This window comes from Poromitra crassiceps, assembly GCF_964638095.1.
Source record: "Poromitra crassiceps genome assembly, chromosome: 6".
Taxonomy (NCBI): Eukaryota; Metazoa; Chordata; class Actinopteri; order Beryciformes; family Melamphaidae; genus Poromitra; species Poromitra crassiceps.
In genome coordinates, this window is record NC_139627.1 from 51,644,980 (window position 1) to 51,672,606 (window position 27,627).

At 43.5% G+C, this 27,627-nt stretch overlaps 2 protein-coding genes across 2 annotated transcripts in view; both read left to right on the top strand.

The window, feature by feature from the left end:
• Positions 1 to 26,462, top strand: part of LOC310778756 (uncharacterized protein) — a gene marked incomplete at its 3' end in the record, with an annotated part of 111,486 nt that extends 85,024 nt beyond the window's left edge. The window contains exons 2-3 of the mRNA XM_083639207.1: positions 25,794 to 25,892; positions 26,107 to 26,462. Of these exons, the coding sequence (XP_083495333.1) occupies positions 25,794 to 25,892; positions 26,107 to 26,462 (455 nt within the window). The remainder of the gene's footprint in view (positions 1 to 25,793; positions 25,893 to 26,106) is intronic.
• The window catches only part of LOC310777967 (ATP-binding cassette sub-family C member 12-like), a gene marked incomplete at both ends in the record, with an annotated part of 450,252 nt that overhangs the window by 383,733 nt on the left and 38,892 nt on the right, over positions 1 to 27,627 (top strand). The window lies entirely within an intron of this gene.

A 27,627-nucleotide genomic window follows, 5' to 3' on the forward strand; every position in this document is an offset into this window, starting at 1 on the left:
AAGTTGGCCGCCCACAGTAACCCCAAAAATAAATAGGCTATTTATTTACCCCTGTTTGACCCAATGTTTTTGTGTCTTTTAATCAATCACCTAAATATCACATATTATCATATATTCTCTTAATTGTTTTATATGATCTAATTTGATATCTTATAATTAAGCAATATAGCATGAGAGCCAGTGTGTTGTGGCAAATATATTCCGCTGATCAGCTGTTATCCCACGAGGCCGCAGGCCAGAATGCGCATGGCATTCTGGTAGAGTCAGTTGAAACACTACTGTAAGGCAGGACCGCAAGAACGTGCGGGTGATTTGATTCGATCGTTCTGGAGACTGAAGTTGACATTGGCCAATCTTGGCGCTTGCTGAGAAGCTGAGAGCTTTCTGGAAAGCTCGACACGCAGCTCGAGCGCAGCGCTGCATTCTCAGCGCTTGCTGAGAAGCTGAGAGCTTTCTGCAAAGCCCGACACCAACTAACGTTACAGGGTTAAATGCGGGGTTAAATGCGGGGTTAACAGCCTTTTTTTTGCAAAGAAGACATTAGCCCGCGTCTATTCTTGTACAAAACATAATTTTCTGCGAAGTATTAGTAAAGTTATAAGCGAAGATCGATTCACAAGGATCTGACAGCTGTCTCCGCCATTTGTTTTTTCTACATAAGGTAACCAAAGCCTTTTAGTAAGAGAGTTGCGTGGCCATGGGTTATGGTAAATGGCCTGCATTTATATAGCGCTTTTATCCAAAGCGCTTTACAATCAGTAGGTAGTCTACATTCACCCATTCATACACCGATGGCGGCAGGCTGCCACGCAGGGTGCCTACACACCATTGGGAGCAATTTGGGGTTCAGTATCTTGCCCAAGGACACTTCGACATGCAGACTGGAGGAGGCGGGAATCGAACCACCGACCTCCTTGATCCAAAGCGATTAGTGGACAACCCGCTCTACCTCCTGAGCTACAGCTGCCCCATGGGTTATGAGTTGCGTGGCCATGGGTTATTGGAGTGGGTTACTGGAATTATACAATGGCTGTGAACCAATCAGATTGCTTGATTTGAGAGAGCCATTTTATAATATACATTATAAAACGGCTCTCTCAAATCAAGCAATCTGATTGGTTCACAGCCATCGTATAAATCCAATAACCCATGGCCACGCAACTCATAACCCATGGGGCAGCTGTAGCTCAGGAGGTAGAGCGGGTTGTCCACTAATCGCTTTGGATCAAGGAGGTCGGTGGTTCGATTCCCGCCTCCTCCAGTCTGCATGTCGAAGTGTCCTTGGGCAAGATACTGAACCCCAAATTGCTCCCAATGGTGTGTAGGCACCCTGCGTGGCAGCCTGCCGCCATCGGTGTATGAATGGGTGAATGTAGACTACCTACTGATTGTAAAGCGCTTTGGATAAAAGCGCTATATAAATGCAGGCCATTTACCATAACCCATGGCCACGCAACTCTCTTACTAAAAGGCTTTGGTTACCTTATGTAGAAAAAACAAATGGTGGAGACAGCTGTCAGATCCTTGTGAATCGATCTTCGCTTATAACTTTACTAATACTTCGCAGAAAATTATGTTTTGTACAAGAATAGACGCGGGCTAATGTCTTCTTTGCAAAAAAAAGGCTGTTAACCCCGCATTTAACCCCGCATTTAACCCTGTAACGTTAGTTGGTGTCGGGCTTTGCAGAAAGCTCTCAGCTTCTCAGCAAGCGCTGAGAATGCAGCGCTGCGCTCGAGCTGCGTGTCGAGCTTTCCAGAAAGCTCTCAGCTTCTCAGCAAGCGCCAAGATTGGCCAATGTCAACTTCAGTCTCCAGAACGATCGAATCAAATCACCCGCACGTTCTTGCGGTCCTGCCTTACAGTAGTGTTTCAACTGACTCTACCAGAATGCCATGCGCATTCTGGCCTGCGGCCTCGTGGGATAACAGCTGATCAGCGGAATATATTTGCCACAACACACTGGCTCTCATGCTATATTGCTTAATTATAAAATGGCTCTCTCAAATCAAGCAATCTGATTGGTTCACAGCCATTGTATAATTCCAGTAACCGAGTTCAATAACCCATGGCCATGGGTTATTGGTTGCCATGGCAACTCTCTTACTAAAAGGCAGCGCTGCACTCGAGCCAAACAGCTTTCTCCTGATCTGCTGTATGGAGGGTCACTAGTCGGACGCATGATGGCGCAACTCTCTTACTAAAAGTACCTCAAAAACAAAATGGCGGAGACAGCTTTTCAGATCCTTGTGAATCGATCTTCGCTTATAACTTTACTAATACTTCGCAGAAAATGATGTTTTGTACAAGAATAGACGCGGGCTAATGTCTTAACCCCTCTCTCGTGCGCCCTCACTCTTAACCCCGCATTTCTAAATAAGACGTAACGTTACTTGGTGTGGGCATATGGCTCTGGTGTCGGGCTTTGTAAAAAGTCCAGGCAAGCGCCAGGATTGGCCAATGTCGACTTCAGTCTCCAGAACGATCCAATCAAATCACCCGCACGTCTATCTTCTTGCTAGAGGTCCCGCCTTACAGTAGTGTTTCAACTGACTCTCAGAATACCATGCCAGTCGGACTTATAGTGTTATTATTATTATATTATTATACTTGGAACCCTTTTATAAAAGCAATATAGCACTCGAGCAGCGTGTGTTGTGGAATATATCCCCCTGCTCAGTTGTTATCCCACTCGGCCTGCGGCCTCGTGGGATAACAACTGATCAGGGGGATATATATTCACCACAACACACTTGCTCTCGTGATATATTGCTTAAATATATCATCTATATATAGATAGATTTATAGATAGCCTATATACAATTGGATCTGATCAGTGTAGTAGCTTTATGTTTAGGGGTAAACATTTTATTGAATACTAGAAAATCTGGCCCTCACAAACACAACAAAGAAAAAAAATCATGCAATCAAATCTGAAAAGTCTGTAGGTGATTGGTATAATTATGTATTAGAAAACATTCACTTATATCCGTTCCGGACCCCAATCCGTTAGTGCCCCCTGATGGCTGACAAACTTTACTTCACCGCAGTGACCACAAACCCCTCTCCATTAAACAACCAATGGACAATTTGCGATGGCATTTAAACCTCCCTAAAGGGGTTCCATGTCATCCCCTGACCTGGACGATTTTGAATGACGTGAATTCACTTTCAATTCAAGAGAATGTATTTAAATCATGAGAGACCAGTGGGTAAAATTTGACAAGCAAGCTTTATTCACAAATAGCATGGAAAATGGTAAATGGCCTGCATTTATATAGAGCACTTTACAATCAGTAGGTACATTCACCCATTCATACACCGATGGTGGCAGGCTACCATGCAGGGTGCTGGCACACCATCAGGAGCAATTTGGGGTTCAGTATCTTGCCCAAGGACACTTTAACATGCAGACTGGAGGAGGCAGGAATCGAACCACCGACCTCTTTTATCCAAGGCGATTAGTGGACGACCCGCTCTACCTCCTGAGCTACAGGCGCCCCCAATGGCATGGCAACTAATTTTGCCGTAATGACTCCGTGGTAAGATGACCCTCTTCTTGGGGTGAGAGAGGATGGCATCTGCTCAGTCTAGGATAGAGAATCCCCGTATGGAATTCTTCAGGAGTCAAGATGTTGGTGGTGTACTGGGGAGGTGGGTGGGGCGAAACACAGCTCCAGAGAAGACGAGCGGCCCAGGTACAGCCACCACTAAGGTGAACGGCCAGGAAGAGGCTGATGACGCGCTGACCATGGCTATATATACTGCCACGTCATAGGCTCAGCAGCGACGTCATAGCGGACGTCATATATACAGGGGCTGATTGGCTATTGAGGATGGGGTGATGAGTCACGAGACACGCGTCATAACAGATGTCACACTTGACTGATATGAGGTAACGTGACTGGTCTCCATCTTGAAACTCGGTCGAGACCAACATGTGACTCATTCCCGTCAAACTTGCATCAGTCGTGTTTTCTCTTGAATTGAAAGTGAAGTGAATGAAGGAAATGAAATATCTGGATGTCAAAACGAAAGAGAAAAAAGAGGATGTGGGAAAAAACAAGTGGAACAGATACTGATTAGGCAGATAACTAAATGCTGTTATTTTAGTAGGTATAGCCTGTGGGGGGATAGTTGAATAAATTCAGTTAGCAATGGTGTCACATTTTGTTGTTGTTAGTTAACGTGGCCTCAAACGTCCACTTGGACTCAAGGATGAACTGATTACATTTTGGTGGTCAAAGTTCAAGGTCACTGTGACCTCACACACCCAATTTCCAAGCTCTGTAACGCAACATCACAGGAGCGCTTTGACGGAATTTCTTCCAATTTGCCTCAACTGGCGATTTGGACTCAAGAATGAACTAATGGCAGAGGCATAAGTCCGCGTTGCGGTCGTTCTAGTTTTCTATTCAAGATATATTTGGTAGACATTAGGGATGTCCGATATTATCGGCCTACCGATATTATCGGCCGATATTAGCATAAAAAATCGATATCGGAAAATATCGGTATCGGTTTTCATGCCGATATATATATATATTTTTTAATACAGAGGGACTCTCACTGAGAGCAATGCTCTCTTTTTCAGGAGTGCTCTGTTCACATTCACACACACATTCATACCTGGAAGCTGACCAGTACAACCACAGTCTGATCTGTTGGCTACTGAACAGCTCCACTGGAGCGGTTGGGGTTAAGGGCCTTGCTCAAGGGCACCTCAGTGGTGGTAATGAGGGAGGGGCAAGCGCTGCCCTTTCACTTTCCCCACCCAGATTTATCCTGCCGGTCCCGGGGATTGAACCGACGACCTTCTGGTCACAAGCTCGCTTCTCTAACACTTACAACTTTAACACAACATGCATATTATATATTAAACTCTTCAGCTACATTAAGCTACATTATGTAACTTGTTACGTGAAATTTTGGTGGAAAAAAAGCCCGCTTATATCGGTATCGGTTGATATCGGTATCGGAAATTAAGAGTTGGACATTATCGGATATCGGATATCGGTAAAAAAGCCAATATCGAACATCCCTAGTAGACATTGTTACCAGAGCTTGTCAACAGGCAAGGCAGTCAACTGCTTGCGGCCCCAGGCCTTTAGGGGCCCCCGAAGGCTGATTTGGAATGACATAGGAAACCTGCCTAAAGGTCATGTCATTCCTGTAAAAAATAAATAATAATAATCAAAAAAGTTGCTTTTCAGGAATCAATCATACGGCCTTATCATGGGAGTGATGTCATTGTCAAGGATTGAAAAATACTGGATTATCAGTGAGATCACATCTATATGTTAGTAGCGCCTTTTAACTTTTAGTCAGTTCCAAAAAAGAGTGACATGAGATTACTGATTGAATCAGCGTCACAGAGAAAATATAATCAAAGTGTGTATTTTCTTGTGTGTATAAACTTAGTACTGAGTTATGCAATCTATTTTGTACATTGGTAGTTGCATATCCTCTAAATATTTGCTGCGTCTGATTGCATAACTCTCTCACTTCCAGGGAATAGTCTGTTCCTCACCCCTGCCGCCCACCACCCCCTCCCCGCATGACATCTAGAAACGACACAGAAGTGCAGATAAGAGGCATGTAGTAGTCAAGTCAAGGTAAACTTTATTATCCCAGAGGGAAATTCAGGTGGTCGAAGGTGCAAACATAAAAACATGTAAGAGCATAAAAAACATTGAATCACATGAGACATAACAGTTTCAGTTTCGTGTACTACATGTCTCTGTTTAGTGTGCACGCACGCACGCACACACACACACTCACAGACACACACACACTCACACACCCACACACACACACACACACACGTTTAATTGTATGTTTAATAAGGAATATGCTATTTGCACCTGTATGTCAAATACGCCAAATTTAAAATGCCGAGTTTAATTGTATGTTTAATAAGGAATATGCTATTTGCACCTGTATGTCAAATACGCCGAATTTAAAATGTTTAAGCACGACTAAAGTATGCACACGACATGTGCACCTATGCGCAGTGAATATGCCACTGTCTCTGACTTGTCTTATCACTATACTGCCTTATTGCTTGTCGTGTCTCTTGTTGTTTTTGCACTCATATGACCTGTTATATTTGTACTATGTTGTAAAAGGAGTCCACAGTACAAGAATTTCACACGTGATACTTGTACCATGGAGTGACAATAAAAATCTTAAATCTTGATTCTTGAATCTTGAACACACACACACACACTCACAGACACACACACACACACAAGATAAAACATAATAGGCTACAGTGCGCTGTGCATACAGGTAGTTGTCAGCAGTGGTGTAGTGGTCCCTGGAGAAGTGGGGGTATGTAGCCTATATATATATATATATATATATATATATATATATATATATATATATATATATATATATATATATATTATATATATATATTATATATATATATATATATAACTATACTACTTTTGCTGGACAGTCCTTATTGGTGTCTACTAAAACAACAACATTGTGATTGAATTACAATGTAACAATGGAAACATAACCTGAACATTTCTGAATTTAGTTAATTGATACAAAAATGTCAGACTAACTCACTAAGTTAATTTGAAACCAAGTAGCTACCAAAATAATGGAAGCATTCAAGTAATTGAGGGATGCATTATTATAGAAAGCAGGCTAAATTACGCACTACTCCCCCCCCCCCCCTCAATGTGACTGTTTCTCTCTTGACATACAGTATAGGTTTTATTTTGAAAATCGACAGGATGTTTATTTTATTATTCTCGTGAATTCCTGCCCAGTTTGATCTGCTCTGTGCTGCTTGATGCAAAAAATACGCGAAAATACACAGGCTGATTTGTTTAGTGGAGCAGAGCAGAGAGCCGCTTCGGGGACGCCTCTGGTGGACACAGACGTTCACTAAAACACTAGACAGGCTGCGACCAGCTCCGGTGCCTCACGGTCGTAATGCAAGGTTTCCTGGTGGAATCTCAATCTGCCCGGCAGAGACTTTAGGCAGAAAAGAGAAAAAACTTGAATGGATGCGCTGCGCATCAGAGGCATGGACCTATTATAATATGGACTGGGCATCAGACTGGTTCAGTGAAGCCGCTGCATGTTAGATCGCCGCTCTGGCGGCTGAATCCAGTATTAGGTCACAAGGCCCGCCTCCCCATGTTAGTGGATGGGAAAATCAAAACCGAAATAATCACAGTAGGCCTATACGTCAGATAATTTTTTTCCAAAGGTGGTTTGTATCATTTTAGATAGTCATTATCATGCTAATGCCTGTGCAAGTGGTCATTTTTCTGATCAGTTTGTTTTTAAGTAGTTATTTGACATATAAAAAGGGATAAAAATGGATGATTGACAGCTGTGGCAGCCAGTCTCAAGCCGTCATTGGCTGGACAGGCTCTTCACAGTATAGAACTAGCGTTAGTTTTACATAGACAGGACACAGTGCTGCTTTGTGCTTTCATCATATAACGCTGCCTGGAGGTCTGGGTGGCTCTGCCCGGGACAGAGGCTCTTAGCACGGGTAGTGGCTCCCTGGAGGTCGGAGTGGCTGTGCTGGCTACCAGACATATCAATGGACCGCAATAAAAAGAACATTGTTTTGAGAAAGGCACGCGAGGAATTAACGTTGGTTGGGGACTGAAGTAAGTTCAGAAAATATGTGTTTTAGTAGTTACTCCAGCTACGTTAGCAATAGCGTTAGCCACTTTTGCTAGTCGGCTGTTTTTCATTATTTATCGGCTTAATATTACTATAACTTAACAACCGATAACGATAGCTGGAATAACACAATAATATACACATATTTTCAGAACTTACCAGGTTGTCCAACTGCCAGGAAATGTGTTTTATAAGATGGGGCCTAGTACGCAAGCACCAGCCATGAGCTAATCGCTAACGGGTTAGCCGTTAGCGTCACATAAACAGAGGTTTTATTTTTGGTATTAAAGCAACAAACATTTTTATATGGATATCTCAGAGAAATGCTTTGACTGTGGGGCTGTTCGTTCTTCACAAGCTCCTTTCTTAGCTGTTGTAAGGATATACGGTAGTTAACAGAGACGAGACTAGGCAGCTAGGCTAACGTTACCACTGAGCTATATTAAATGGAACGTTACAGCAGGCTGCCCTACCCACACTATACCAGTAAACAACGTAGCGTAAAGCGTCAAGGTTAGATTTGTAAAACCAACATTTGCTCCAAAAGGAATTAAATCATAAAGTTAATCAAAATGCCACGGAAACATTAGGCTAGCTTAATCAACACAGCAGTGGATCGGATAATTTCCCCAGTGAGGCCGAGAGGAGCCTCCACTTCCGGTCCGGGCTGAGAGCACAGCAGCCCGGAGGAGAAATCTCCGACAACCAAAATCAGATTTCCGTACAGGCATCATTTTGATAAACTGATCTCATAGTGGGACTCTTCCTGGTTACTTTTGGCGAGACAAAAAATATTACAACTTAAAGTGTTATATTTACAGAGCTAGACTGTGTATAAATACACAACGCACTGTGCGCATTCTAGAAACAGCAGCTCTACATAAGAAAGTTCAGAGGGGCGTGGAGCTCTCACAGGTTCTCAATCAAAGGCGCTACTGCGCAGACTCTGGTTCAGTGATCTGGCCAGATTTTGGCTTCAATACACATACAGGGCGGAGATAGGGACGCTCTCTCCATTCATATTATAACTCAATGATCAGGGGCGATTTAGAAGTGAGTAGATCAGTGTTGTAGCTACATTACTGATGTAAAATGTTATTTTAGGGGTAAAAAATGTCAAAGAAAATATTGAATACTAGAAAATCTGGCCCTCACAAACACAACAAAGAAAACATCATCATGCAATCAAATCTGTTTGAAAAGTCTGTAGGTGATTGATATAAATTAATTATGGATTAGAAAACATTCACTTTAGTAAATCTAACCCCCAATCCGTTAGGACCCCCCGACAGCTGACAAACTTTACTTCACAGCAGTGATCACAAACCCCTCTCCATGAAACAACCAATGGACAATTTGCAATGACATTTAAACCTCCCTAAAGGGGTTCCATGTCATCGAAAGTGAATGAAGGAAATGAAATATCTGGATGTCAAAACAAAATAGAAAAAAGAGGATGTGGGAAAAAACAAGTGGAGCAGATACTGATTAGGCAGATAACTAAATGCTGTTATTTTAGTAGGTATAGTCTGTGGGGGGATAGTTGGATAAATTCAGCTAGCAATGGTGTCACATTTTGTTGTTTTGTTGTTAGTTAACCTGGCTAAGCTAATAGTTAAGCTATGAATTGCTATGAAAGCAGGGCACACAATTAGCACCAGTCACCACTCAGCAGCCAAATGCTGGTCAAATATAAATGTGCAAGTGGCTGGTAGGTAGATTTGATTCACTCACCACCAGAGATGGGAAGTAACGAAGTACAAATACTGTACTTAAGTAGATTCTTCGGGTATCTGTACTTTACTGAGTATTTATTTTTCTGATGACTTTTTACTTCTACTCCCTACATTTTAACACAAGTATCTGTACTTTCTACTCCTCACATTTTCAAAACAAGTTTGTTACTTTAGTTTTGATGCACGACAACAACGATTAAAGAAAGACCGAGAAGAAACGGGGCAGAATGAATAGAGATAGCTCATTCCAGGCTCCACCAATAGTATAAAATGGCACTCGTCCGGTCGCCTAAATGTCAGCTTGTGATTGGCTCTCTGTCAATGTTACGAAACTTCATTGTCCTAAGGGGGCATGGACATAACCTGGAAAATAGGTGCACAGTCTAGTGTCCTCTAGAGAGAGAGTGGCGTCAGCGGAGCACCAAAATGCGAGACTCATTAGCCAATGAACAGCCAGGAATGGGTCTCGCACTACTCTTGCATGCTAAAATAAAGCTGATAATGTACAATTGATTCAAGGGGGGGGAAACCCTTTCAGAGTACAACACAAACTGTCTATTTTGCTGCAACTCGACAGTGCTGCTTAATCCAGGACCTTACTTCCTGGAACTCTTGAGAGTAAAAAACTGGTCCATTAGAGTGAATGGAGATGTCAGGACTCTTCTATCTACACGACTCTGGCACAGTCCACCACACCACATGTATCGATGTATCAGAACGACGCACCAAACATGAGATCACTCGGTCGCACTGAGAAATTGCGTCTGTGAATAATGTGATGTCCATGTCAGCCAGAGGAACCAGCAATATGAGCGGCGATGCCGAAAGTGAAGTTGGAGTTGTCAACACTAGGAGCCAGATGAACCAGAGGCTCTGGCAGTGTAGCATTTTTTTTTCAAGTCTCTTGTTTACATGGTGTAATAGTTATAATCTGATCAGACACTAGTTAGTAAGATTTTGAAAAGCATGGTGCATAAGGCTAGTGGAGATGGAGGGAACTGAAGGTGAAAATGTATGAGCGGGGGAGGAAGACGCAGAAGAAATGGTGGATGACAGGGAGGGGGAGAAGATAGGTGGAAGAAAATGTTTAAAGCGTTCAGATTGTCCGTTACACTTCATTGTTTACATTGACCTCCTTTTAGGGGAGAGAAGGAACAAGTAATAATAGCTTAATTACACCTGAAGTGTGTTTTGTTGTTTCTGTATTTCAGTTGAATGTTTCAGCTTCACATTTGTCTGCTGAAAGTGGAAAGTTTCTCTGTGCTGATTAAAAATCTGATTTCAAGAGGTGGGCCTACAAGCATGATTCATCACATCACAGCTTGGAAACAAATCCTGGTCCAATATTCAACTTACACAAGTATAATAATAAGCCCCCAGACCACATACACATACACATACACATACACATACACATACACATACACATACACATACACATACACATACACATACACATACACATACACATACACATACACTGAGGTGCAAAAACACAGGACAAGCACAAGCACAAAGGATAGTTAGGCTACATCTTGACTTGTGTTTTTGAATCTCAGTGTATGTGCTCTGGAGGCTTCCATAAAGTAGGAGACACCTATATCCAACAGTTAAACTTTTGTAATTAACTATTTGCATAATTATATATCCTGGAAATATTAATGATGGAGGAATAGATGTCATTTTAAGGATTTTAATGGGATAATTTGACTGTTTTTGTGGAAAAACCACAGCACATATTATTAATCAAAGTAGAGTTTTAAGATGTATAAACACATGTTTGTAGGAGATATTTTAAGTTCAATAGTCTTCAAATTATATTATTAATATGACGTGAGGTTCAGTTAGCTTTGCACAGAAACATCCGGTAAAAATACTTTTTACTTTTACTCTTTGAGTACATTTCAGAGCCTGTACTTTTTTACTTTTACTTGAGTAAATAGTTGAATCGGTACTTCCACTTTTACCAGAGTAGTTTTTTACACAAGTAACTGTACTTCTACTTAAAGGGACAGCTCACCCTAAAATCCAAAATACATATTTTCCTCTCACCTGTAGTGCTATCCATCTATATTGTTTTGTGTTAGTTGCCTGAGTTTTGGAGATCGGCTGTAGAGATGGCTGCCTTCTCTTCAATACAATGGAACTGGATGGCACTCGGCTTGTGGTACTGAAAGAAACAAAAAAAAATACATTTGAAAAACTCAACAGCAATGTCTCTTTCCGGAAATCATGACCCGGTTACTCAAGATAATCCACATACTTTGTTGTGAGCAGTTTCATGTAGGAACTATTTTCTTTTGTAGGAACTAGCCAGCAGCTAACGGGTGTAGTTCGGTCAAAAGAAAATAGTTGCTACATGAAACTGCTCATAACAAGCTCTGTGGATTACTTGAGTAACCAGGTCATGATTTCTGGAAAGAGACATTGCTGTTGAGTTTTTCAAATGAATTTCTTTGGCCCTTTGTGTCAGGAAGTAGAATGCCAGAGCTGTGGCCCAACACTTTTCTGCTCACACACACACACACACACACACACACACACACACACACACACACACACACACACACACACACACACACACACACACACACACACACACACACACACACACACACACACACACACACACTTCACATTCTTATTATAGGAGGAGAGAGTGACCCTAATTCTCACTTGTTTTATGACCTCAGGAAACATTTTTCCATTTGACTTTATGTTCTGGTCTCAGTGATTGTTTTTCTGTTTATTCCTTGTCTGCTGTGTTTTCCTCCCACCTGTTGCCTATGTGCCCTCGTTAGTCAGCCCCATTACCTGAGTTCTCCGCACCAATCAGTTCTCCCGTTTTGCCCTCTGTGTTCCTGCCTCCCCAGGTGCCCCTCATGTTCCTGATGATTCCTTTGTGTATATATTGTCTCAGTCTGTTTGTAGCCCTTGTTGTCTTTTGTCAGTTTGCTACCTGTTGTTCTCCTGTAGACATTTGAGTTTTTGTTAAGTTCTTGAGTAAAAACTTTTTGTTGCACCTGAGACTTTGCCTGCTGCTTCCCTTTGTCTGCACCTGGGTCCACATCACACCTGGGTCCACATTACACCATCTACAATCGTAACACTTTGAGCACTACAAGCAGAGTGCCATCCAGTTCCATTGTATTGGAGAGAAGCCAGAAACTGTGCGACTGATATCTCCAAAACTCAGGCAAATAACACAAAACAATATCGATGGATAAATAGCACTACAGGTGAGAGGGAACATATTATGTATTTTGGATTTTAGGGTGAGCTGTCCCTTTAAGTACAGAATGTGGGTACTTTTCCCATCTCTACTCACCACCTGCCAAAAACAAACAAACAATGCTAATCCAGTGAGTGGCTGCTAACATTTGAACATTCACTAGACATTTGGCCGGTGGACAAAAAAGTTAACTTTGCACCATGTATCAAAGTTATGAATAGGCTAATAAAATATGTCCTAGAGGAATTCTAATGATAATATTGATGTATGTTGATGTCAGGTTATTAATAAAATTATGCTGATGAGGTTGGAAGGCCCCGGGGATTTTTTACCTAGGGCCCCTACAGACTCTTAAGTTATCCTTTATCCCCATGGGGAAATTCATCCTCTGCATTTGACCCATCCTCTACTAGGAACCTTCCTAGAATTGGGAGCAGTGGGCAGCCGCAGCGCAGCGTCCAGGGACCAACCCCAGCTCTTTCACCATTGCCTTGGTCAGGTGCACCACCGGCAGGAGTATCAACCCTAACATAGATGTCTTTGATGGTGGGAGGAAACTGGAGCACCCGGAGAAAACCCACACAAACATGGGGAGAACATGCAAACTCCACACAGAAAGGACCTGGGACGGACCGGGGTTCGAACCCGGGACCTTCTTGCTGTGAGGCAACAGCGCTAACCACTGAGCCACTAGAATCTAGAATCGCCACTGCAAAAACACGTCCAGTTCAAAGAGAAAACTTTCCACAAGCATCAACTCGACTAGTTCGTTCTTCACTCTTTTAAGTTGTGAAAACCATCTCTCACCCTTAGTCTACAGTTAGTGACGGGGTGAGATATCTTTAAATTGTTTAGATCTCTCACCCACAGTTAACAGGCAGGGTTAAGAAAAGCCTGACTGGTGAGCACACTTGGGGAAGTAGTTTTCAGCCAACCTTTTCTTAGCAGTTCCTCCAGTGAACAGGTTTTCTCTCATCACACAAAACTGGACACATTGAAATGTGAAGGAGGAGGGGGGACACCTACACACCAATCACGATTCTTTCTCATTATGAATATTCTTTTAGTATTAAAGATTAATTTCAGCTGCAGAGTAGGCCTAATATGAAAGAAAATATGAAGGAAATGATAAAGAATTTAATTTGAATGTGTGGTGCCAACCCCCCTCCCCACCCACCCAAACAAGGAAAATTGGCTGTTGCCCCCGGGCACTCGCCCGATGCAATATATGGATAATCCGGTCCAGAGCCTCAGGTCGCTTTCACATATAGTATAAGCTGGTGGACTCGGTGCGATTCGGGTAACACCATTTAGACAGCAAACAAAACAAACTTAATAACTTTGCATTGAGCTATACAATGTTTTGACTGACCCTTTGAACAAATGGAATGACCTGCCATGTGACCTAAAGATGTGTCCCAGGACACATGACTTATTGATGTGTCCTGGCTGGGACACATTCAAAGAACTGTAAACAGCCTGTAAAACTCTTACTATCAGACCTCCTATTGACCAGTTCACACTCCAAACCTTATAGAATAACATTTGAATCTAGGCCAAAGTGTTTAATGATGCCAATTCAATGTCATTGTCAGTGTCAAAAGCTGAATTTGATGGTCTGGTGTGTCGAGCAGGCAAATGGCTCTCTGTGACCACTCACTCACAACTTCCTCATTCTACCAACTAGCTGCAACGCAGCTCGGCTTTGTCTGCCTCAGGCTCAGAACAGATACTTCCTCCCCAGAGCAGTTTGGTTTGACCTACGTTACACAGCCTATAACAGCTCCTGCTATAGGTGCTGAGTAACACTTATCATCATGCAGCCTAGAAGAGCTCCTGCTAGAGCAGGTGAGGACCAATCTGTTGTCATGGAGATGGCGGTGGACGAGGAGATTAAGCCACTCAGCAGCAGTGAACTCTACAGCCAATTACAGCTTAAATGTGAGTGCGTGAAGTAGAGCTTATATGAGTCTGTCAGGGAGCCGGAGGTAACACGGGGCGCAAACCTGCAACCCTCGTGTTGGTAGGCAGGGAATCTACCGCTACACTACCGATGCCCTATATGAGTCTTTTCAAAGCTAATATCTGAGTCTCACTCTGGGATCCAAGCTGATATTTAGATGTATCCAGAGTGACTAAGGATGAGTGCAGGGCCGGACTGGGAAAATCATTCAGGCTGGGAAAAGTGCTAAATATAGCCCCAGCCAGGCCACCTTTTAATCAGGGGATCTGGGGTCCCCCACCAGGAAAATTTATGAATGAATGAATTAAAATTTATTTCGAAAGATAAATGAATAGTAATAATAATAATTATTATTATTATACGATACAAGTTTCGGGGCGTAGGCCTTCTTCAGTGTAGACTGTACACTGAAGAAGGCCTACGTGCCAAAACCTTGTTTGTTGCTGTGCTGCTGCCCCAGACTAAGGTATTAAAACCTCTAAAAGGACTTTTTTTGTGTGCTGGCTTTTCTGTTGTGACTTGACTCCGGGTAATGCCCACACCTGATTCAACGGACATAGTCCAGAGTTCATCTCTGGAAATGGCTTATGATAGTGCTGTCAGGTGAACGGAAACAAGGGCAAATTCAGCCCTGGACCATGTGTGGTGTGTGGCATGTGCAGGCATCCCTGGGTTGTGGCTAGATGGGGTACAGCCACGGATGGAGTGACGTGAAATGGTGGCAATTGTTATTCCATGTGATTTGTGTTACTTCTTGTATAGTGTCATGATGAAAGCAAAGATACAATAGGGGGAGATAAAGGATCCATCCCCCAATATTGAAGTAGCCTATATTACTGTGTGTGTGTGTGTGTGTGTGTGTGTGTGTGTGTGTGTGTGTGTGTGTGTGTGTGTGTGTGTGTGTGTGTGCGTGTGTGTGTGTGAGTGTGAGAGAGTGTCCGTGTGTGTCCATTTTGAACCAGCTAGTAGCCTTATATTTTTATTTAGCCTTTCTGCTGCTATTGCATGGTTAAATCAGCACATTTTATTTTATGGGGGGGAGGGGGGTATACGCAGTGGAGGTGGTCCCTGGGTGTGAGTGTTTGTGTGTGTGTGTGTGTGTGTGTGTGTGTGTCTGCCAGATTGGGCAGTTGTGGCCCAATGGTTAGAGAAGCGAGCTTGTGACTGGAAGGTCGTCGGTTCAACCACCACTGAGGTGCCCTTGAGCAAGGCCCTTAAACCCAACTGCTCTGTGGCCAGCAGATCAGACTGTGTGTGTGTGTGTGTGTGTGTGTGTGTGTGTGTGTGTGTGTGTGTGTGTGTGTGTGTGTGTGTGTGTGTGTGTGTGTGTGTGTGTGTGTGTGTGTGAGTAACTTCCTCTAGACCAGGGGTGCCCAAATTCTTTCCCATGCAGGGCCAAAACTCAATCTGGGTGGAGGGCCGAGGGCCAAAAATAAACGTTGTGGAATTACATTAAAATGTATTGTGTTTTATAGAAAATTAACATTCTAAATCTAAAATAACATTTCAATATAATAATCTACTTTTTATCTGTTTGGTAATTGTAATAATTTGCAATTGGTTATATATATTTAAAAAAACATCTGCATTTGTGGGGAGCTTAAACATTTAATCAGTAAACACCCAGTTAAAAACAGTTGTATTTTCCACCTTTGTAATCAAGAGAGAAATTTGACTTAATTCACAACTTGAAAAATCCTCAAGGTACTTTGAAAATGTTCAGAGGGAGGGGGAACTGGTTGGAATAGCGTGCTCACGTGCTCACGTGCTATGTCCTACTGGTGAAGCTTCCCCCGTCAGGTGAAAAGAAGCGGCTGGCTAACAGCCCATGTCTCGGAGGAAGCATGGAGCCAGTTTCGGCTCTACCCAGATAGGCAGAGGGTGGAGTAGCAACCAGGGATTTTTTTCCCCAAATCCGTGGCGGGCCAAAACAAACAGAGCGCCCGCGGGCCCCAAATTGGTCAGCACTGCTCTAGACCTAACTGTATTTTCAAAATTTCTGATCACAAATACTATATATTTTAGGGCTTTATAGCATGAGTGAGAGATGAATACATTACATTACATTATGTCATTTGGCAGACGCTTTTATCCAAAGCGACTTACAATAACACATTTTTGTCAGCAATAGAGCAATCAACTATGTAACACAGTCTATGATAACTACAACTTCTGAAGGCACAGTGGTACAAGTTAAGGTTAAGGTGAATAGAGGGGGGCCAGCTATTTAATTTTTTTGTAAAAAGAAATGAAAATATGAAAAATGAGTCCTATTTTAGATCCGGCGCTTTTCATAAAAGATCTGGGGTCCTGAAAGGCCAGGACTAACAACGCCACTGCTTGTAGGAAAATGCTGCTTTATCCTCAAAACTGCATAATAATGTCAATCCAATAAAAAAGAAGAAAGAAATCTCCAATAGGCTATCAAAGAACATGAGGCGATGTCAGGTGTCGGACGCGATGATGCAATTTGTGGCAAAATGCAACATTCACACTTCAAGTTGTACTCTTAGATTGAATGGTGAGAAGAACCTAATTGATAATTAGCGAGCAGATGACACAGATTCCAGAGCATTTTGAATGACAGAAATCGGTTAAGAAGTAAGTAGAGAATCCTTGGTGACAAGCAGGCCTATAGCTGCGTTTGTGCGCATTTGGCACAGGGGTGAGAGGAGGGGATGAGATGAAGGCACGCCTCGGCGCTGCTGACTGGGAAGTGAATACAGTGCACGTCCCCGAAAGTGGAAAGCGTCCTTTCCATTCCATATGACTGACACTGAATTAATAGGGCTCTATCTTGGTACAGGCGCTATCTGCTTTGTACCTGTTTGCGCCTGTCTTATACTATCGTCTCTGCACGACGATAGCAGTCTGCCATGCGCAAGTGTCCAGGTGTTATGCCCCCGCCGCCAAACGCATCCCCACCTCACGGGAGCATATTGTAATGATGTATACAGAACCTCAAAGTCCCTGGAAACCAAAATCCACAAAAACATTCTAACTATTAAATTTAGGGTCTTATGTGAGTAATTGTGTGCCTCAGAAAGTATGTTGACATTACTTCCAACCCTAACCCCAAAAATCGACACTTTTCTACAAGGTCTGGATTTCCATTTCCTCATTGAAGAGAGCGGTGCGCGTGGTGCTAAAATGCATGATCTTATCACGTCATAAGATTTAATTGAATCACACACACGCATGCACGCATGCGCGCACACACACACACTGACACACACACAGTAGCGCTGTTCACTCGCAGTGCAGAGATCTCTTCCTCTCTGTCAGTACTAGGCTATGCACCGAGCAACGCGCGAACACACACACACACACACACACTCCATCTCTCTTTCCTTCTCTCTCTCTCTCCTTCTCTCTCCGTTAACGGAGACCTCTCTCTCCGTTAACGGAGAGAGAGGTCTCCTCCGAGCAGGTCTCCTTCTCCGATTGAGAGAGAGACCTGCTGCAAACGGGACACGCCCACACAGTCCGCGGGAGAAAATACACTCTAAAATCTAATTGATTCTCATGACTTTTGCCATGACTGTCAAACCTAAATTTATATACTTTGCGACGTTCATCATCGTTCAAATTTGGCTGGTGGCTTATTAACATAGGTTCCTGTGATGTGATTAACTCAAAATGCTAAATAATAAAAAAAAAAAAATCTGGTTTCCAGGGACTTTAACTGTTTAAAAATGATATAATTGTTTGGGTAGACGTGACCTCCCTGCTCCAAACTATGGTGGTGATGCAATTAAAAAGGGGGAAGCATAACTCGTCACAACAATGGGCGCAAACGCAGATTAAAGGCGTGCCAAATCATTTATGCATGGCGTAAATGGGATTTGGGCGGTGTTACCCACCAGAATTATTCACATTCACATTATTATTATATGTGAATTTATTATTATTATTCACATTCACAGAATTATTCGCCCTGGCAATGCCTGGGCGTTACATCAAACCAGATTCCCGTCTTGCAGTCCCTGAACAGTTTGCGTGAGGCATGCTGTAATTCTCCCCATGCGTAATTTGGATAGGTGTAGGCCTATTGACTGTATATATTATCCCTATCTCATAACGACACCATCACATCATATATACCTGTTAAAAACATCTGTGTTTTGATGCAATTTGGGTTATTTTGTTGACTGGGGTGGGACAATACAAACGTGTTTGCAGCGGGTAAACGGCGGAGACAAAAGAAAAGATTGGAGGATTTACAGTGGACTCAATTAAAACAGTCTCGTAACGACTCGATCTCTTTCTCTGTCTCTCAATCCCTCCCTCTCGCGGGCGCGCAGAAAGGACTTCAAAGGGATTGCAGTGACAACCAAATTGAGGTAATAAAAACATTGGCTGTAATGTGAGGAGACATAACGCGAGGAGACACTGACAGAGTTCATGTCTGTGAAATGTTCTGTAAAATGCAGTTCGCCACTTACCGTTTTAGCAAAATAATAACGAAATAGTGAGTGTGTAAAACGGGCCGAGGGTATTTGCATTGTGTGTGTGAGTCAGTGTGGAGGTGCGTGTGTGAGGCAGTGTGTGTGTGTGTGTGTGTGTGTGTGTGTGTGTGTGTGTCTGTGTGTATGTGTGTGTGAGTCAGTGTGTGTTTGTCGAAATGAAGGCAGCGTCCCAAGCGGCTGGGGTCAGGCATATGAAACACACCACCCCTTCGGGAAACGAGAGTGAAAGTCATCCAGCGTCCCCGAAAGTGGAAAGCGTCCTTTCTGTTATATATAACTGACTGATACTGAAATAATAGTCTGTTGACCCGACAGGGGCGTATGCAGAAATTGAATTATAGGTGGGCCTGGATCAAATTGGGTGGGCCTGGATAGGAAGGGATGCAGATGCCCGGCCGAAGGCCGGGCCCACTCCGAAAAATTTGACGTGTTATTTTACTAAAAATAATGCATTTGACCATCATTTCAAGTAGAATGATACCACCCAAGCAAGAATATTTCAAGTGTTTCAAGTGCTTTACTGAAATATTTGGACCATATAATGATAATTCAATTATCTCAACCTTAAAAGGTTACATATAGGTGCCAAATGTTGCATACATGAATGCTTATACTTGTGTGTATACTGTTACTTTATACAGAAATTAGAACCACTGATCCATATACTGCTGTGAGTTTAAAAAATAACAACACTGAGGCTGCTTCAAGTTTGAACAAGACGCCCTCTGGTTTATTTATCCACAGAGAGAACAAAATTCCTAGATGTCATGAAGTTGTCATGCATTAGACTCTGGAGCTGATGTGCCCTGCGTTTTTACAAAAGTAACAAAACCATTGGCTAGCAATGCAGCAGCAAGTTTGCCTCTAGAAAACAACCAATACATTTTTTTTTTTTTTTTTTTTTTTTTTTTGGGTGGGCCAGGGCAAGAAGTGGGTGGGCCTGTGCCTACCCAGGCCCACCCGTAGATACGCCCCTGTGACCCGTGCTTCGCACGTGGTAAAAATACAAAGTGAACTTGTTTGATTAAGCAATACTGTGTGGAGGGCCACATATACTATATGTTGGGAGACAAGCCACGGGCCATTTAAAATCTGTCTGCGGGTCGTAATTGGCCCCCAGGCCGGATTTATTGTGTGTTACATGAGTAGCCTACTGACTGTTGGGCTGTGCTGCCTGTTTAATTAAACAGCTGTGCAGGTTGGGTAGCAGATAAATTTAGAACATATGATTAAACTCGAGTGGACTACGTGACAAGCTGGAGAGACAGTTGACGGTCGGAGAGACGGCACCCGGTACGGGATGGGTTTAGCACCCCAGCCTGGCTCTCTCGTGAGTGAGAAATCCACAAACGCTACGGATTAGCCTCCTGAAAAGCTGTGTAAAGATCGGTGCGGCCTGGGGTCCTTCAGGCTAGAGCGAGGTGCTCGCCTGACATGCAGCGCACAGGCCTGCTTGAAGCATCCTCTTTGTCTATGGTGCGGCATAGTAGGATTGCCTTTTGGGAGGGTCTGGTGAGACGAAGGAGGAGCGCGGCCTGGATTCACCCACATGGCCTTAGCCCTCCATGCACCGAAGGGTCTTTCAATGCTGCGGTGTAGCACTAGCTCTATTGCAGCGGATTGGGCATGATCAACCCTTCCGCGGGCAACGTTGCAGACAGAGTAGGAAGGCTGATCCGTGAGCGGCTGCTTCCGGGACGCGGGTCAGGGTCTTAATCGGCCTCGGCTGGGTCTACTGGGCGAGGGTGTACAGTATGATGTTCGATAGACCCGAAACACCTTACGACCCCAGTTAACACGTTCACTGCCGTGGACGAGTCAACTCGTCAAGCAGAAACCAACGCTTGACTGCCGTGGACGAGTCAACTCGTCAAAAAAAAAAAAAAAAAAAAATTGACGGTGGGACGTGGATCTAACCCTTTTACATCTCCTATAAAAATATGGGAGCCACCGAACGTGTACAACCCATTCCACCGACCCACTAAGTGGCGACAGTGCTCTCCAGACTAGAAAAAGCCGAGCCAAAACTGCAGGGGAAAGCGCGAGGAAACCATTCTCATACTGTAGAATGGTTTGGCGAAAACGCTTTCGCGCTGGCGCACAACGGTGGCGCACAACGGTGGGGGGTTCCAAAAATAGACTGGGTGCAACACACTTTGAAACACGCAGCATAAATAAGCCCAGAATCGCAAAAGCTTCATCAAAGCTCTCAACCGAAACCCCAAGAAACGAGCGAGCCCATCCAGACTCGCCCGACGAGGGGCAGCCAGGCAGCACAGACAGCAGAACTCGCTTGTGACACACCCGCTGCAGCCACGGAGGGAGGAGGAGAACACACACGGAGGGAGGAGTTTGAAGGAGAGGGGGGTTTCCTGCTGTTATGGAGGAAATTACTGTTCAAAACTATTGTTTAGATGTCTGACGTCTTACTGATGCCGAAAATAAATGGTTAAAGTGACTGTTCTATCGAATTTCACAAAAAGGTATTTATCTCAGCTTAAATTTTCAGACGCTGAAACCATGCTGTATTCAACTGCTAATGCCTACATAACTACTAACTCTACAAACTATCTCTTTTAGACAGAGAAAGCACACATTCTATTAGTTCTTTTGAGATATTTTGTGTTCACAAAATCCTAGCAGAAAATAATCCTTGGCTCTTGAAAGATGAGCCAGAATCCTCAAAAAAAAACATGGCAGAAGCTACCTACAGTAAAAAAAAAAAACTGTTGGCAGTGAATGTGTTAACACGTTCACTGCCGTTGACGAGATATCTCGTCTTAAAAAAAAAAACGGTTGACTGCCAATGACGAGATATCTCGTCTTAACACATTCACTGCCAGCTGTTTTTTTTTTTACTGTAGGTAGCTTCTGCCAGAGGGGTTTTTTGAGGATTCTGGCTCATCTTTCAAGACCTGAGGATTCTTTTCTGCTAAGATTTTGTGAACACAAAATATCTAAAAAGAACTAATAGAATGTGTGCTTTCTCTGTCTAAAAGAGTTAGTTTGTAGAGTTAGTAGTTATGTAGGCATTAGCACTTGAATACAGCATGGTTTCAGCGTCTGAAAATTTATTCTGAGATAAATGGCTTTTTGTGAAATTCGATAGAACAGTCACTTTAACCATTCATTTTTGGCATCAGTAAGACGTCAGACATCTAAACAATAGTTTTGAACAGTAATTTCCTCCATAACAGCAGGAAACACCCCTCTCCTTCAAACTCCTCCCTCCGTGTGTGTTCTTCTTGGCTGCAGCGGGCGTGTCACAAGCTCGTTTCTGTTGCTGCTGTAACCTCGCGTCACCAGGCTCACTGCTTTGCTGCTGCTGCTCCTGTCTGCTGGCGGCCGCTGTGCAAGTCTGGATGGGCTCGCTCGTTTCTTGGAGTTTCGGTTGAGAGCTTTGATGAAGCTTTTGCGATTCTGGTCTTATTTATGCTGTGTGTTTCAAAGTGTGTTCCACCCGTAATCTATTATGCAAATTTGCAATCCCTCACCGCCAGCAATCAGCGTGAAAGCGAAAGCGTTTTCGCCAATCCATTCTACAGTATGAGAATGGTTTCATCGTGCGTTCCCCTGCAGTTTTGGCTCTGCTTTTTCTAGTCTGGGAGAGCACTGTCGCCACTTAGTGGGTCGGTGGAATGGGTTGTACACGTTCGGTGGCTCCAATATTTATATAAGAGATGTAAAAGGGTTAGATGCACATCCCACGGTCAAAAAAAAAAAATCATTTTTTTGACGTATTAACACGTTGACTGCCAATGACGAGATATCCCGTCTTACAGAATCCAACCGTTGAGTGCCAAAGACGAGATATCTCGTCTTAAAAAAAAAAAAAAAAAATTGACGGTCGGGCGTGGATCAACGCTCCCCCCGTCTCCTATAAAAATATTGGAAGTATTGAATGTGTATAATCTATTTTACCGACCAACTAAGTGGCGACAGTGCTCTCCCGACAGAGAGAAAGCCAACCAAAAACAGCCGCGGGAGCAAGCCATTCTCAAGGAAATGGCTTGGCGATTTTACAGTCATCAGTCACCAGACTCGCCCGAGAGCGGCCGCGCCAGCAGCAGCACACCGAGAGCGGAGAGCGGTGCTGGCGTGGGGGATTGCAAATTTGCATAATAGATTATGGGTGAAACACACTTTGAAACACCCGCAGAAAGGCCAGAATCGCACGCATTCCGAAAACCCAGAAACGAACGAGCCTCATTCTCATACTGTAGGCGAAAACGCTTTCACGCTGCTGCACACCCGGCGCACAACGGTGGGGGGTTCCAAAAATAGACTGGGTGGGCAGCATAAAGCCTAGAATCGCACAAAGCTTCATCAAAGCTCTCAACCGAAAATCCAAGAAACGATTGAGTCCCATCCACAGTCCACACTCGCCACACTCGCCGACGAGGGGCCGCCAGAGAGGGAGGCTGCTCACTGCTCAGACAGGCAGGAGAAACTGGCTTGTGACAAACGCCACCAGACACGCCCACGGAGGGAGGAGTTTAAAGGAGAGGGTGTTCAGAACTATATTGTTCAGATGTCTGATCTCTCACTGATGCCAAAAATAAATGGTTAAAGTGACTGTTCTGCCTGTTTGATTGAATTTCACAAAAGTGCGATTATCTCAGCTTCCTGTCTCAGACACTGAAACCATGCTGTACTCAACGGCTAATATCTACATAACTACTAACTCTACAAACTAACTCTTTTAGACAGAGAAAGCACACATTCTATTAGTACTTTTGTGAACTTCGTGTTCACAAAGTCCAAGCAGAAAATTATCCTCGGCTCTTGTAAAATGAGCCAGAATCCTCAAAAAACGGCTTGGCAGAAGCTACCTACAGTAAAAAAAAAATGGCTGGCAGTGAATGTGTTAACACGTCATTGGCAGTCAACCGTTGGATTTTTTTTGACGTATTAACACGTCATTGGCAGTGAACGTGTTAAAAAAAAAAAAAAAATTGACGCTGGGACGTCGATCAACCCCTTTTACATCTCATATTAAAATATGGGAGGTATTGAATGTGTATAATCTATTTTACCGACCCACTAAGTGGCGACAGTGCTCTCCAGACGAGAGAAAGCCAAGCAAAAACAGCCGCGTGAGGAAGCCATTCTCATGAAAATGGATTGGCGAAAACGCTTTCGCGCAGGGAGCTGGTGGTGGGGGATTGCAAGTTTGCATAATAGATTACGGGTGGAACACACTTTGAAACACGCAGCATAAATAAGACCAGAATCGCAAAAGCTTCATCAAAGCTCTCAACCGAAACCCCAAGAAACGAGCGAGCCCACCAGACTCGCCCAAAGAGCGGCCACCAGCAGACAGGCAGCAGCAGCAGCAGCAACTCGCTTGTGACACGCCCGCTGCAGAGCCAGGGAGGCAGGAGGAGAACACACATGGAGGGAGGAGTTTGAAGGAGAGGGGGGTTTCCTGCTGTTATGGAGGAAATTACTGTTCAAAACTATTGTTTAGATGTCTGACGTCTTACTGATGCCAAAAATGAATGGTTAAAGTGACTGTTCTATCGAATTTCACAAAAAGGCATTTTTCTCAGCTTAAATTTTCAGACGCTGAAACCATGCTGTATTCAAGTGCTAATGCCTACATAACTACTAACTCTACAAACTAACTCTTTTAGACAGAGAAAGCACACATTCTATTAGTTCTTTTGAGATATTTTGTGTTCACAAAATCTTAGCAGAAAATAATCCTCGGCTGTTGAAAGATGAGCCAGAATCCTCAAAAAAAAACCTTGGCAGAAGCTACCTACAGTAAAAAAAAAACGGCTGGCAGTGAATGTGTTAACATCACTGATGACGCGTCCCAGCGCATGCTGTAGCATTGTATTTTGAATCGTAATCGTGTGCATTAAACAATTTTAACGCACACCTGCCGGCCAATCAGAGAAGAGTATTCATCCAGACCATGGTATAACAGAAATTAATGGATGATGCAGATTTTTTTTTCATGTGTTTTACAATCAAAATCGAATGCTTTTCATTAGGGATGTCACAATATATCGTCCCACGATATATCGCGATATCAAAACGTGACATATGTATCGTTGAGATTAAATCTCATATCGCGAGAAAAAGAAGCTGAACATGGTGGCACTGATTGCATGCTCGCTCTCCTTTTCATTGCTTTGTTTGAACAGACGAGGGACGTTACAGACAATATGAAAATTCTGAAATTACTCAAATTAGCATACAAATTAACTTACAAATCGCAAAAGAGTATAGAGGGTATGCACACCCACTGGAACACGCCCCCTCAATCGGGAACGAGTGTCAAAATGAGTGTCAAATTCCTCCCTGAGCAGCAGGTGTCACTTATCTACGCTGATTACTGCATTCAAGCTCAGTCTTGCTGTGACTCAGTGGGCGTGACCCCACAGTGACTTCTGCCTCTGTGACATCACATGCATACCCTCTATTGTTAAAATATCGTATCGTATCGTTATCGTGAATCCAATATCGTGTATCGTATCGTATCGTATCGTGAACTGAGTGTATCGTGACACCCCTATACATTTCATAAGTCTCCTGCAGGACACGGCACATATTCTACTGTTTTCTATTGAGATGCTGCCTCTAGAGGCCATTCTCCTGCAGGACATGGCTCATATTCTACTGTTTTCTATTGAGATGCTGCCTCTAGAGGCCATTCTCCTGCAGGACACGGCTCATAGTCTACTGTTTTCTATTGTAGTTTTTTATTTGTCTTTCAGATGGGAAGTCGAAGCAGCCAAAAAGGCAGTGGTGCTTATACGTGGCTGTTGCTTTCCTCATCTTGCTGGCCGGAGTGAATATTCTCCTCCTCTATAAAGGTATTACTGAAATGTTTTCATACATCTGTTGTTGAATCACTGATAGCATGAAGAGGCATCACTATTTAGTACCAATCATTCACAAGATGGAAACAGGACTCAAATTAATACATTCATATTTGTTGTAGCAATATACTGTTAAAATTCATATTTATACCAGTTTATGCAATTTAACTTAAACTGAACTTTTGCAATTTGTTTGTCTCTGTCCCAGGTTTCATGCTGGAGTCCTCACTTTCTGCCGCCGGCCAGGAGACAAAGAGCCTGCAGAGCAAACTGGAGGCGCTGCAGAGCAACATGCAGAGCAAACTGGAGGCGCTGCAGAGCAACATGCAGAGCAACATGCAGAGCAAACTGGAGGCACAGCAGAGCAACATGCAGAGCAAACTGGAGGCGCTGCAGAGCAACATGCAGAGCAACATGCAGAGCAAACTGGAGGCACAGCAGAGCAACATGCAGAGCAAACTGGAGGTGCTGCAGAGCAACATGCAGAGCAACATGCAGAGCAATATGCAGAGCAAACTGGAGGCACAGCAGAGTAAACTGGAGGCGCTGCAGAACAAGGTCTGACTGACACTTTGATGTTTCACTGAGCAGATCTCATATTGGCCAGGCAGTTTCAATTTAGTTCAGTTTCACTTTGTGTTGTTTGGTTTCATTCAGATCAGTAAAGTTCACTCAAGTTTAGTTTAGTGGATTTCACTTTAGTTCTGTTCGTGCAATTTCAGCGGCCATCTATAAGGTGTAGCAGGCCAGATTAACAGCCCCCGCCAACCTATACTCGAGTATAGTCTGGCCTAGCATAAAATATACTGCTAGAATATAGCCCAGTGCTGCTGGGGACCCGACGTAGTGCAGTGCCGAATTCCGTGCAATTCGACCAATCAGAACATGGTTTTGCACCATGGTAATCATTGTATTATTCTGAATAAAAATCCAAAACACACTTCACACAGTCCTTCACAATAAAAGTCCAACAGACACTTCACACAGTCCTTCACAATAAAGGTCACACAGACACTTCACACAGCCCTTCACACTGAACCTCCCTCGGACCACGGTCCGGACTAAACAGCCGAACGAAAAATAATGGCTTATAACATGGCTTACAAACTAGGGATATTCCGATACTCAGTATCGGTATCGGTGCCGATCCGGCCAAAATCACTTGATCGGATATTTGATGGGAAAAATAAGTAGAATCCGATCCAATCCATAGTCTAACTATCACGTTGTCACTTTGAGCAACGCAGCGTCGCGGTGAAGAGAGATCTGAATGCAGCACCGCAGCATGTGAGACCTGCTGCACTGTGTTGTCATGTCAGCTGTGTTTATCAAGGAAGAGAAGCAGTCGAGCGTTTTTAAGTGTTGGAAACTCCAACACTGCAGACTGCCTGATACAAAGTCGCTGTATCACACACAACCCGACAGCAGCAACGGTGAGAGCCACAAAACACACTGCCAGCCACGGTCAATTCCGCAGCATAAACACACCAGAATATCACGATCAATACGTTACCATTCCCATCTAGAAGTGACATCAAATCTACACACTTTCTGCATAACGAAGCGGCAGATTGACGCTATTCAAAATTAGGGCTGGGTATTGGCAAGGACCTCACGATACAATACGTATCACGATACATGGGTCACGATATGGTTGTATCACGATACATTGCGATACAATACATATTGCGATATATTGCAAGACTCTACATAATTTACTGAAAATTAA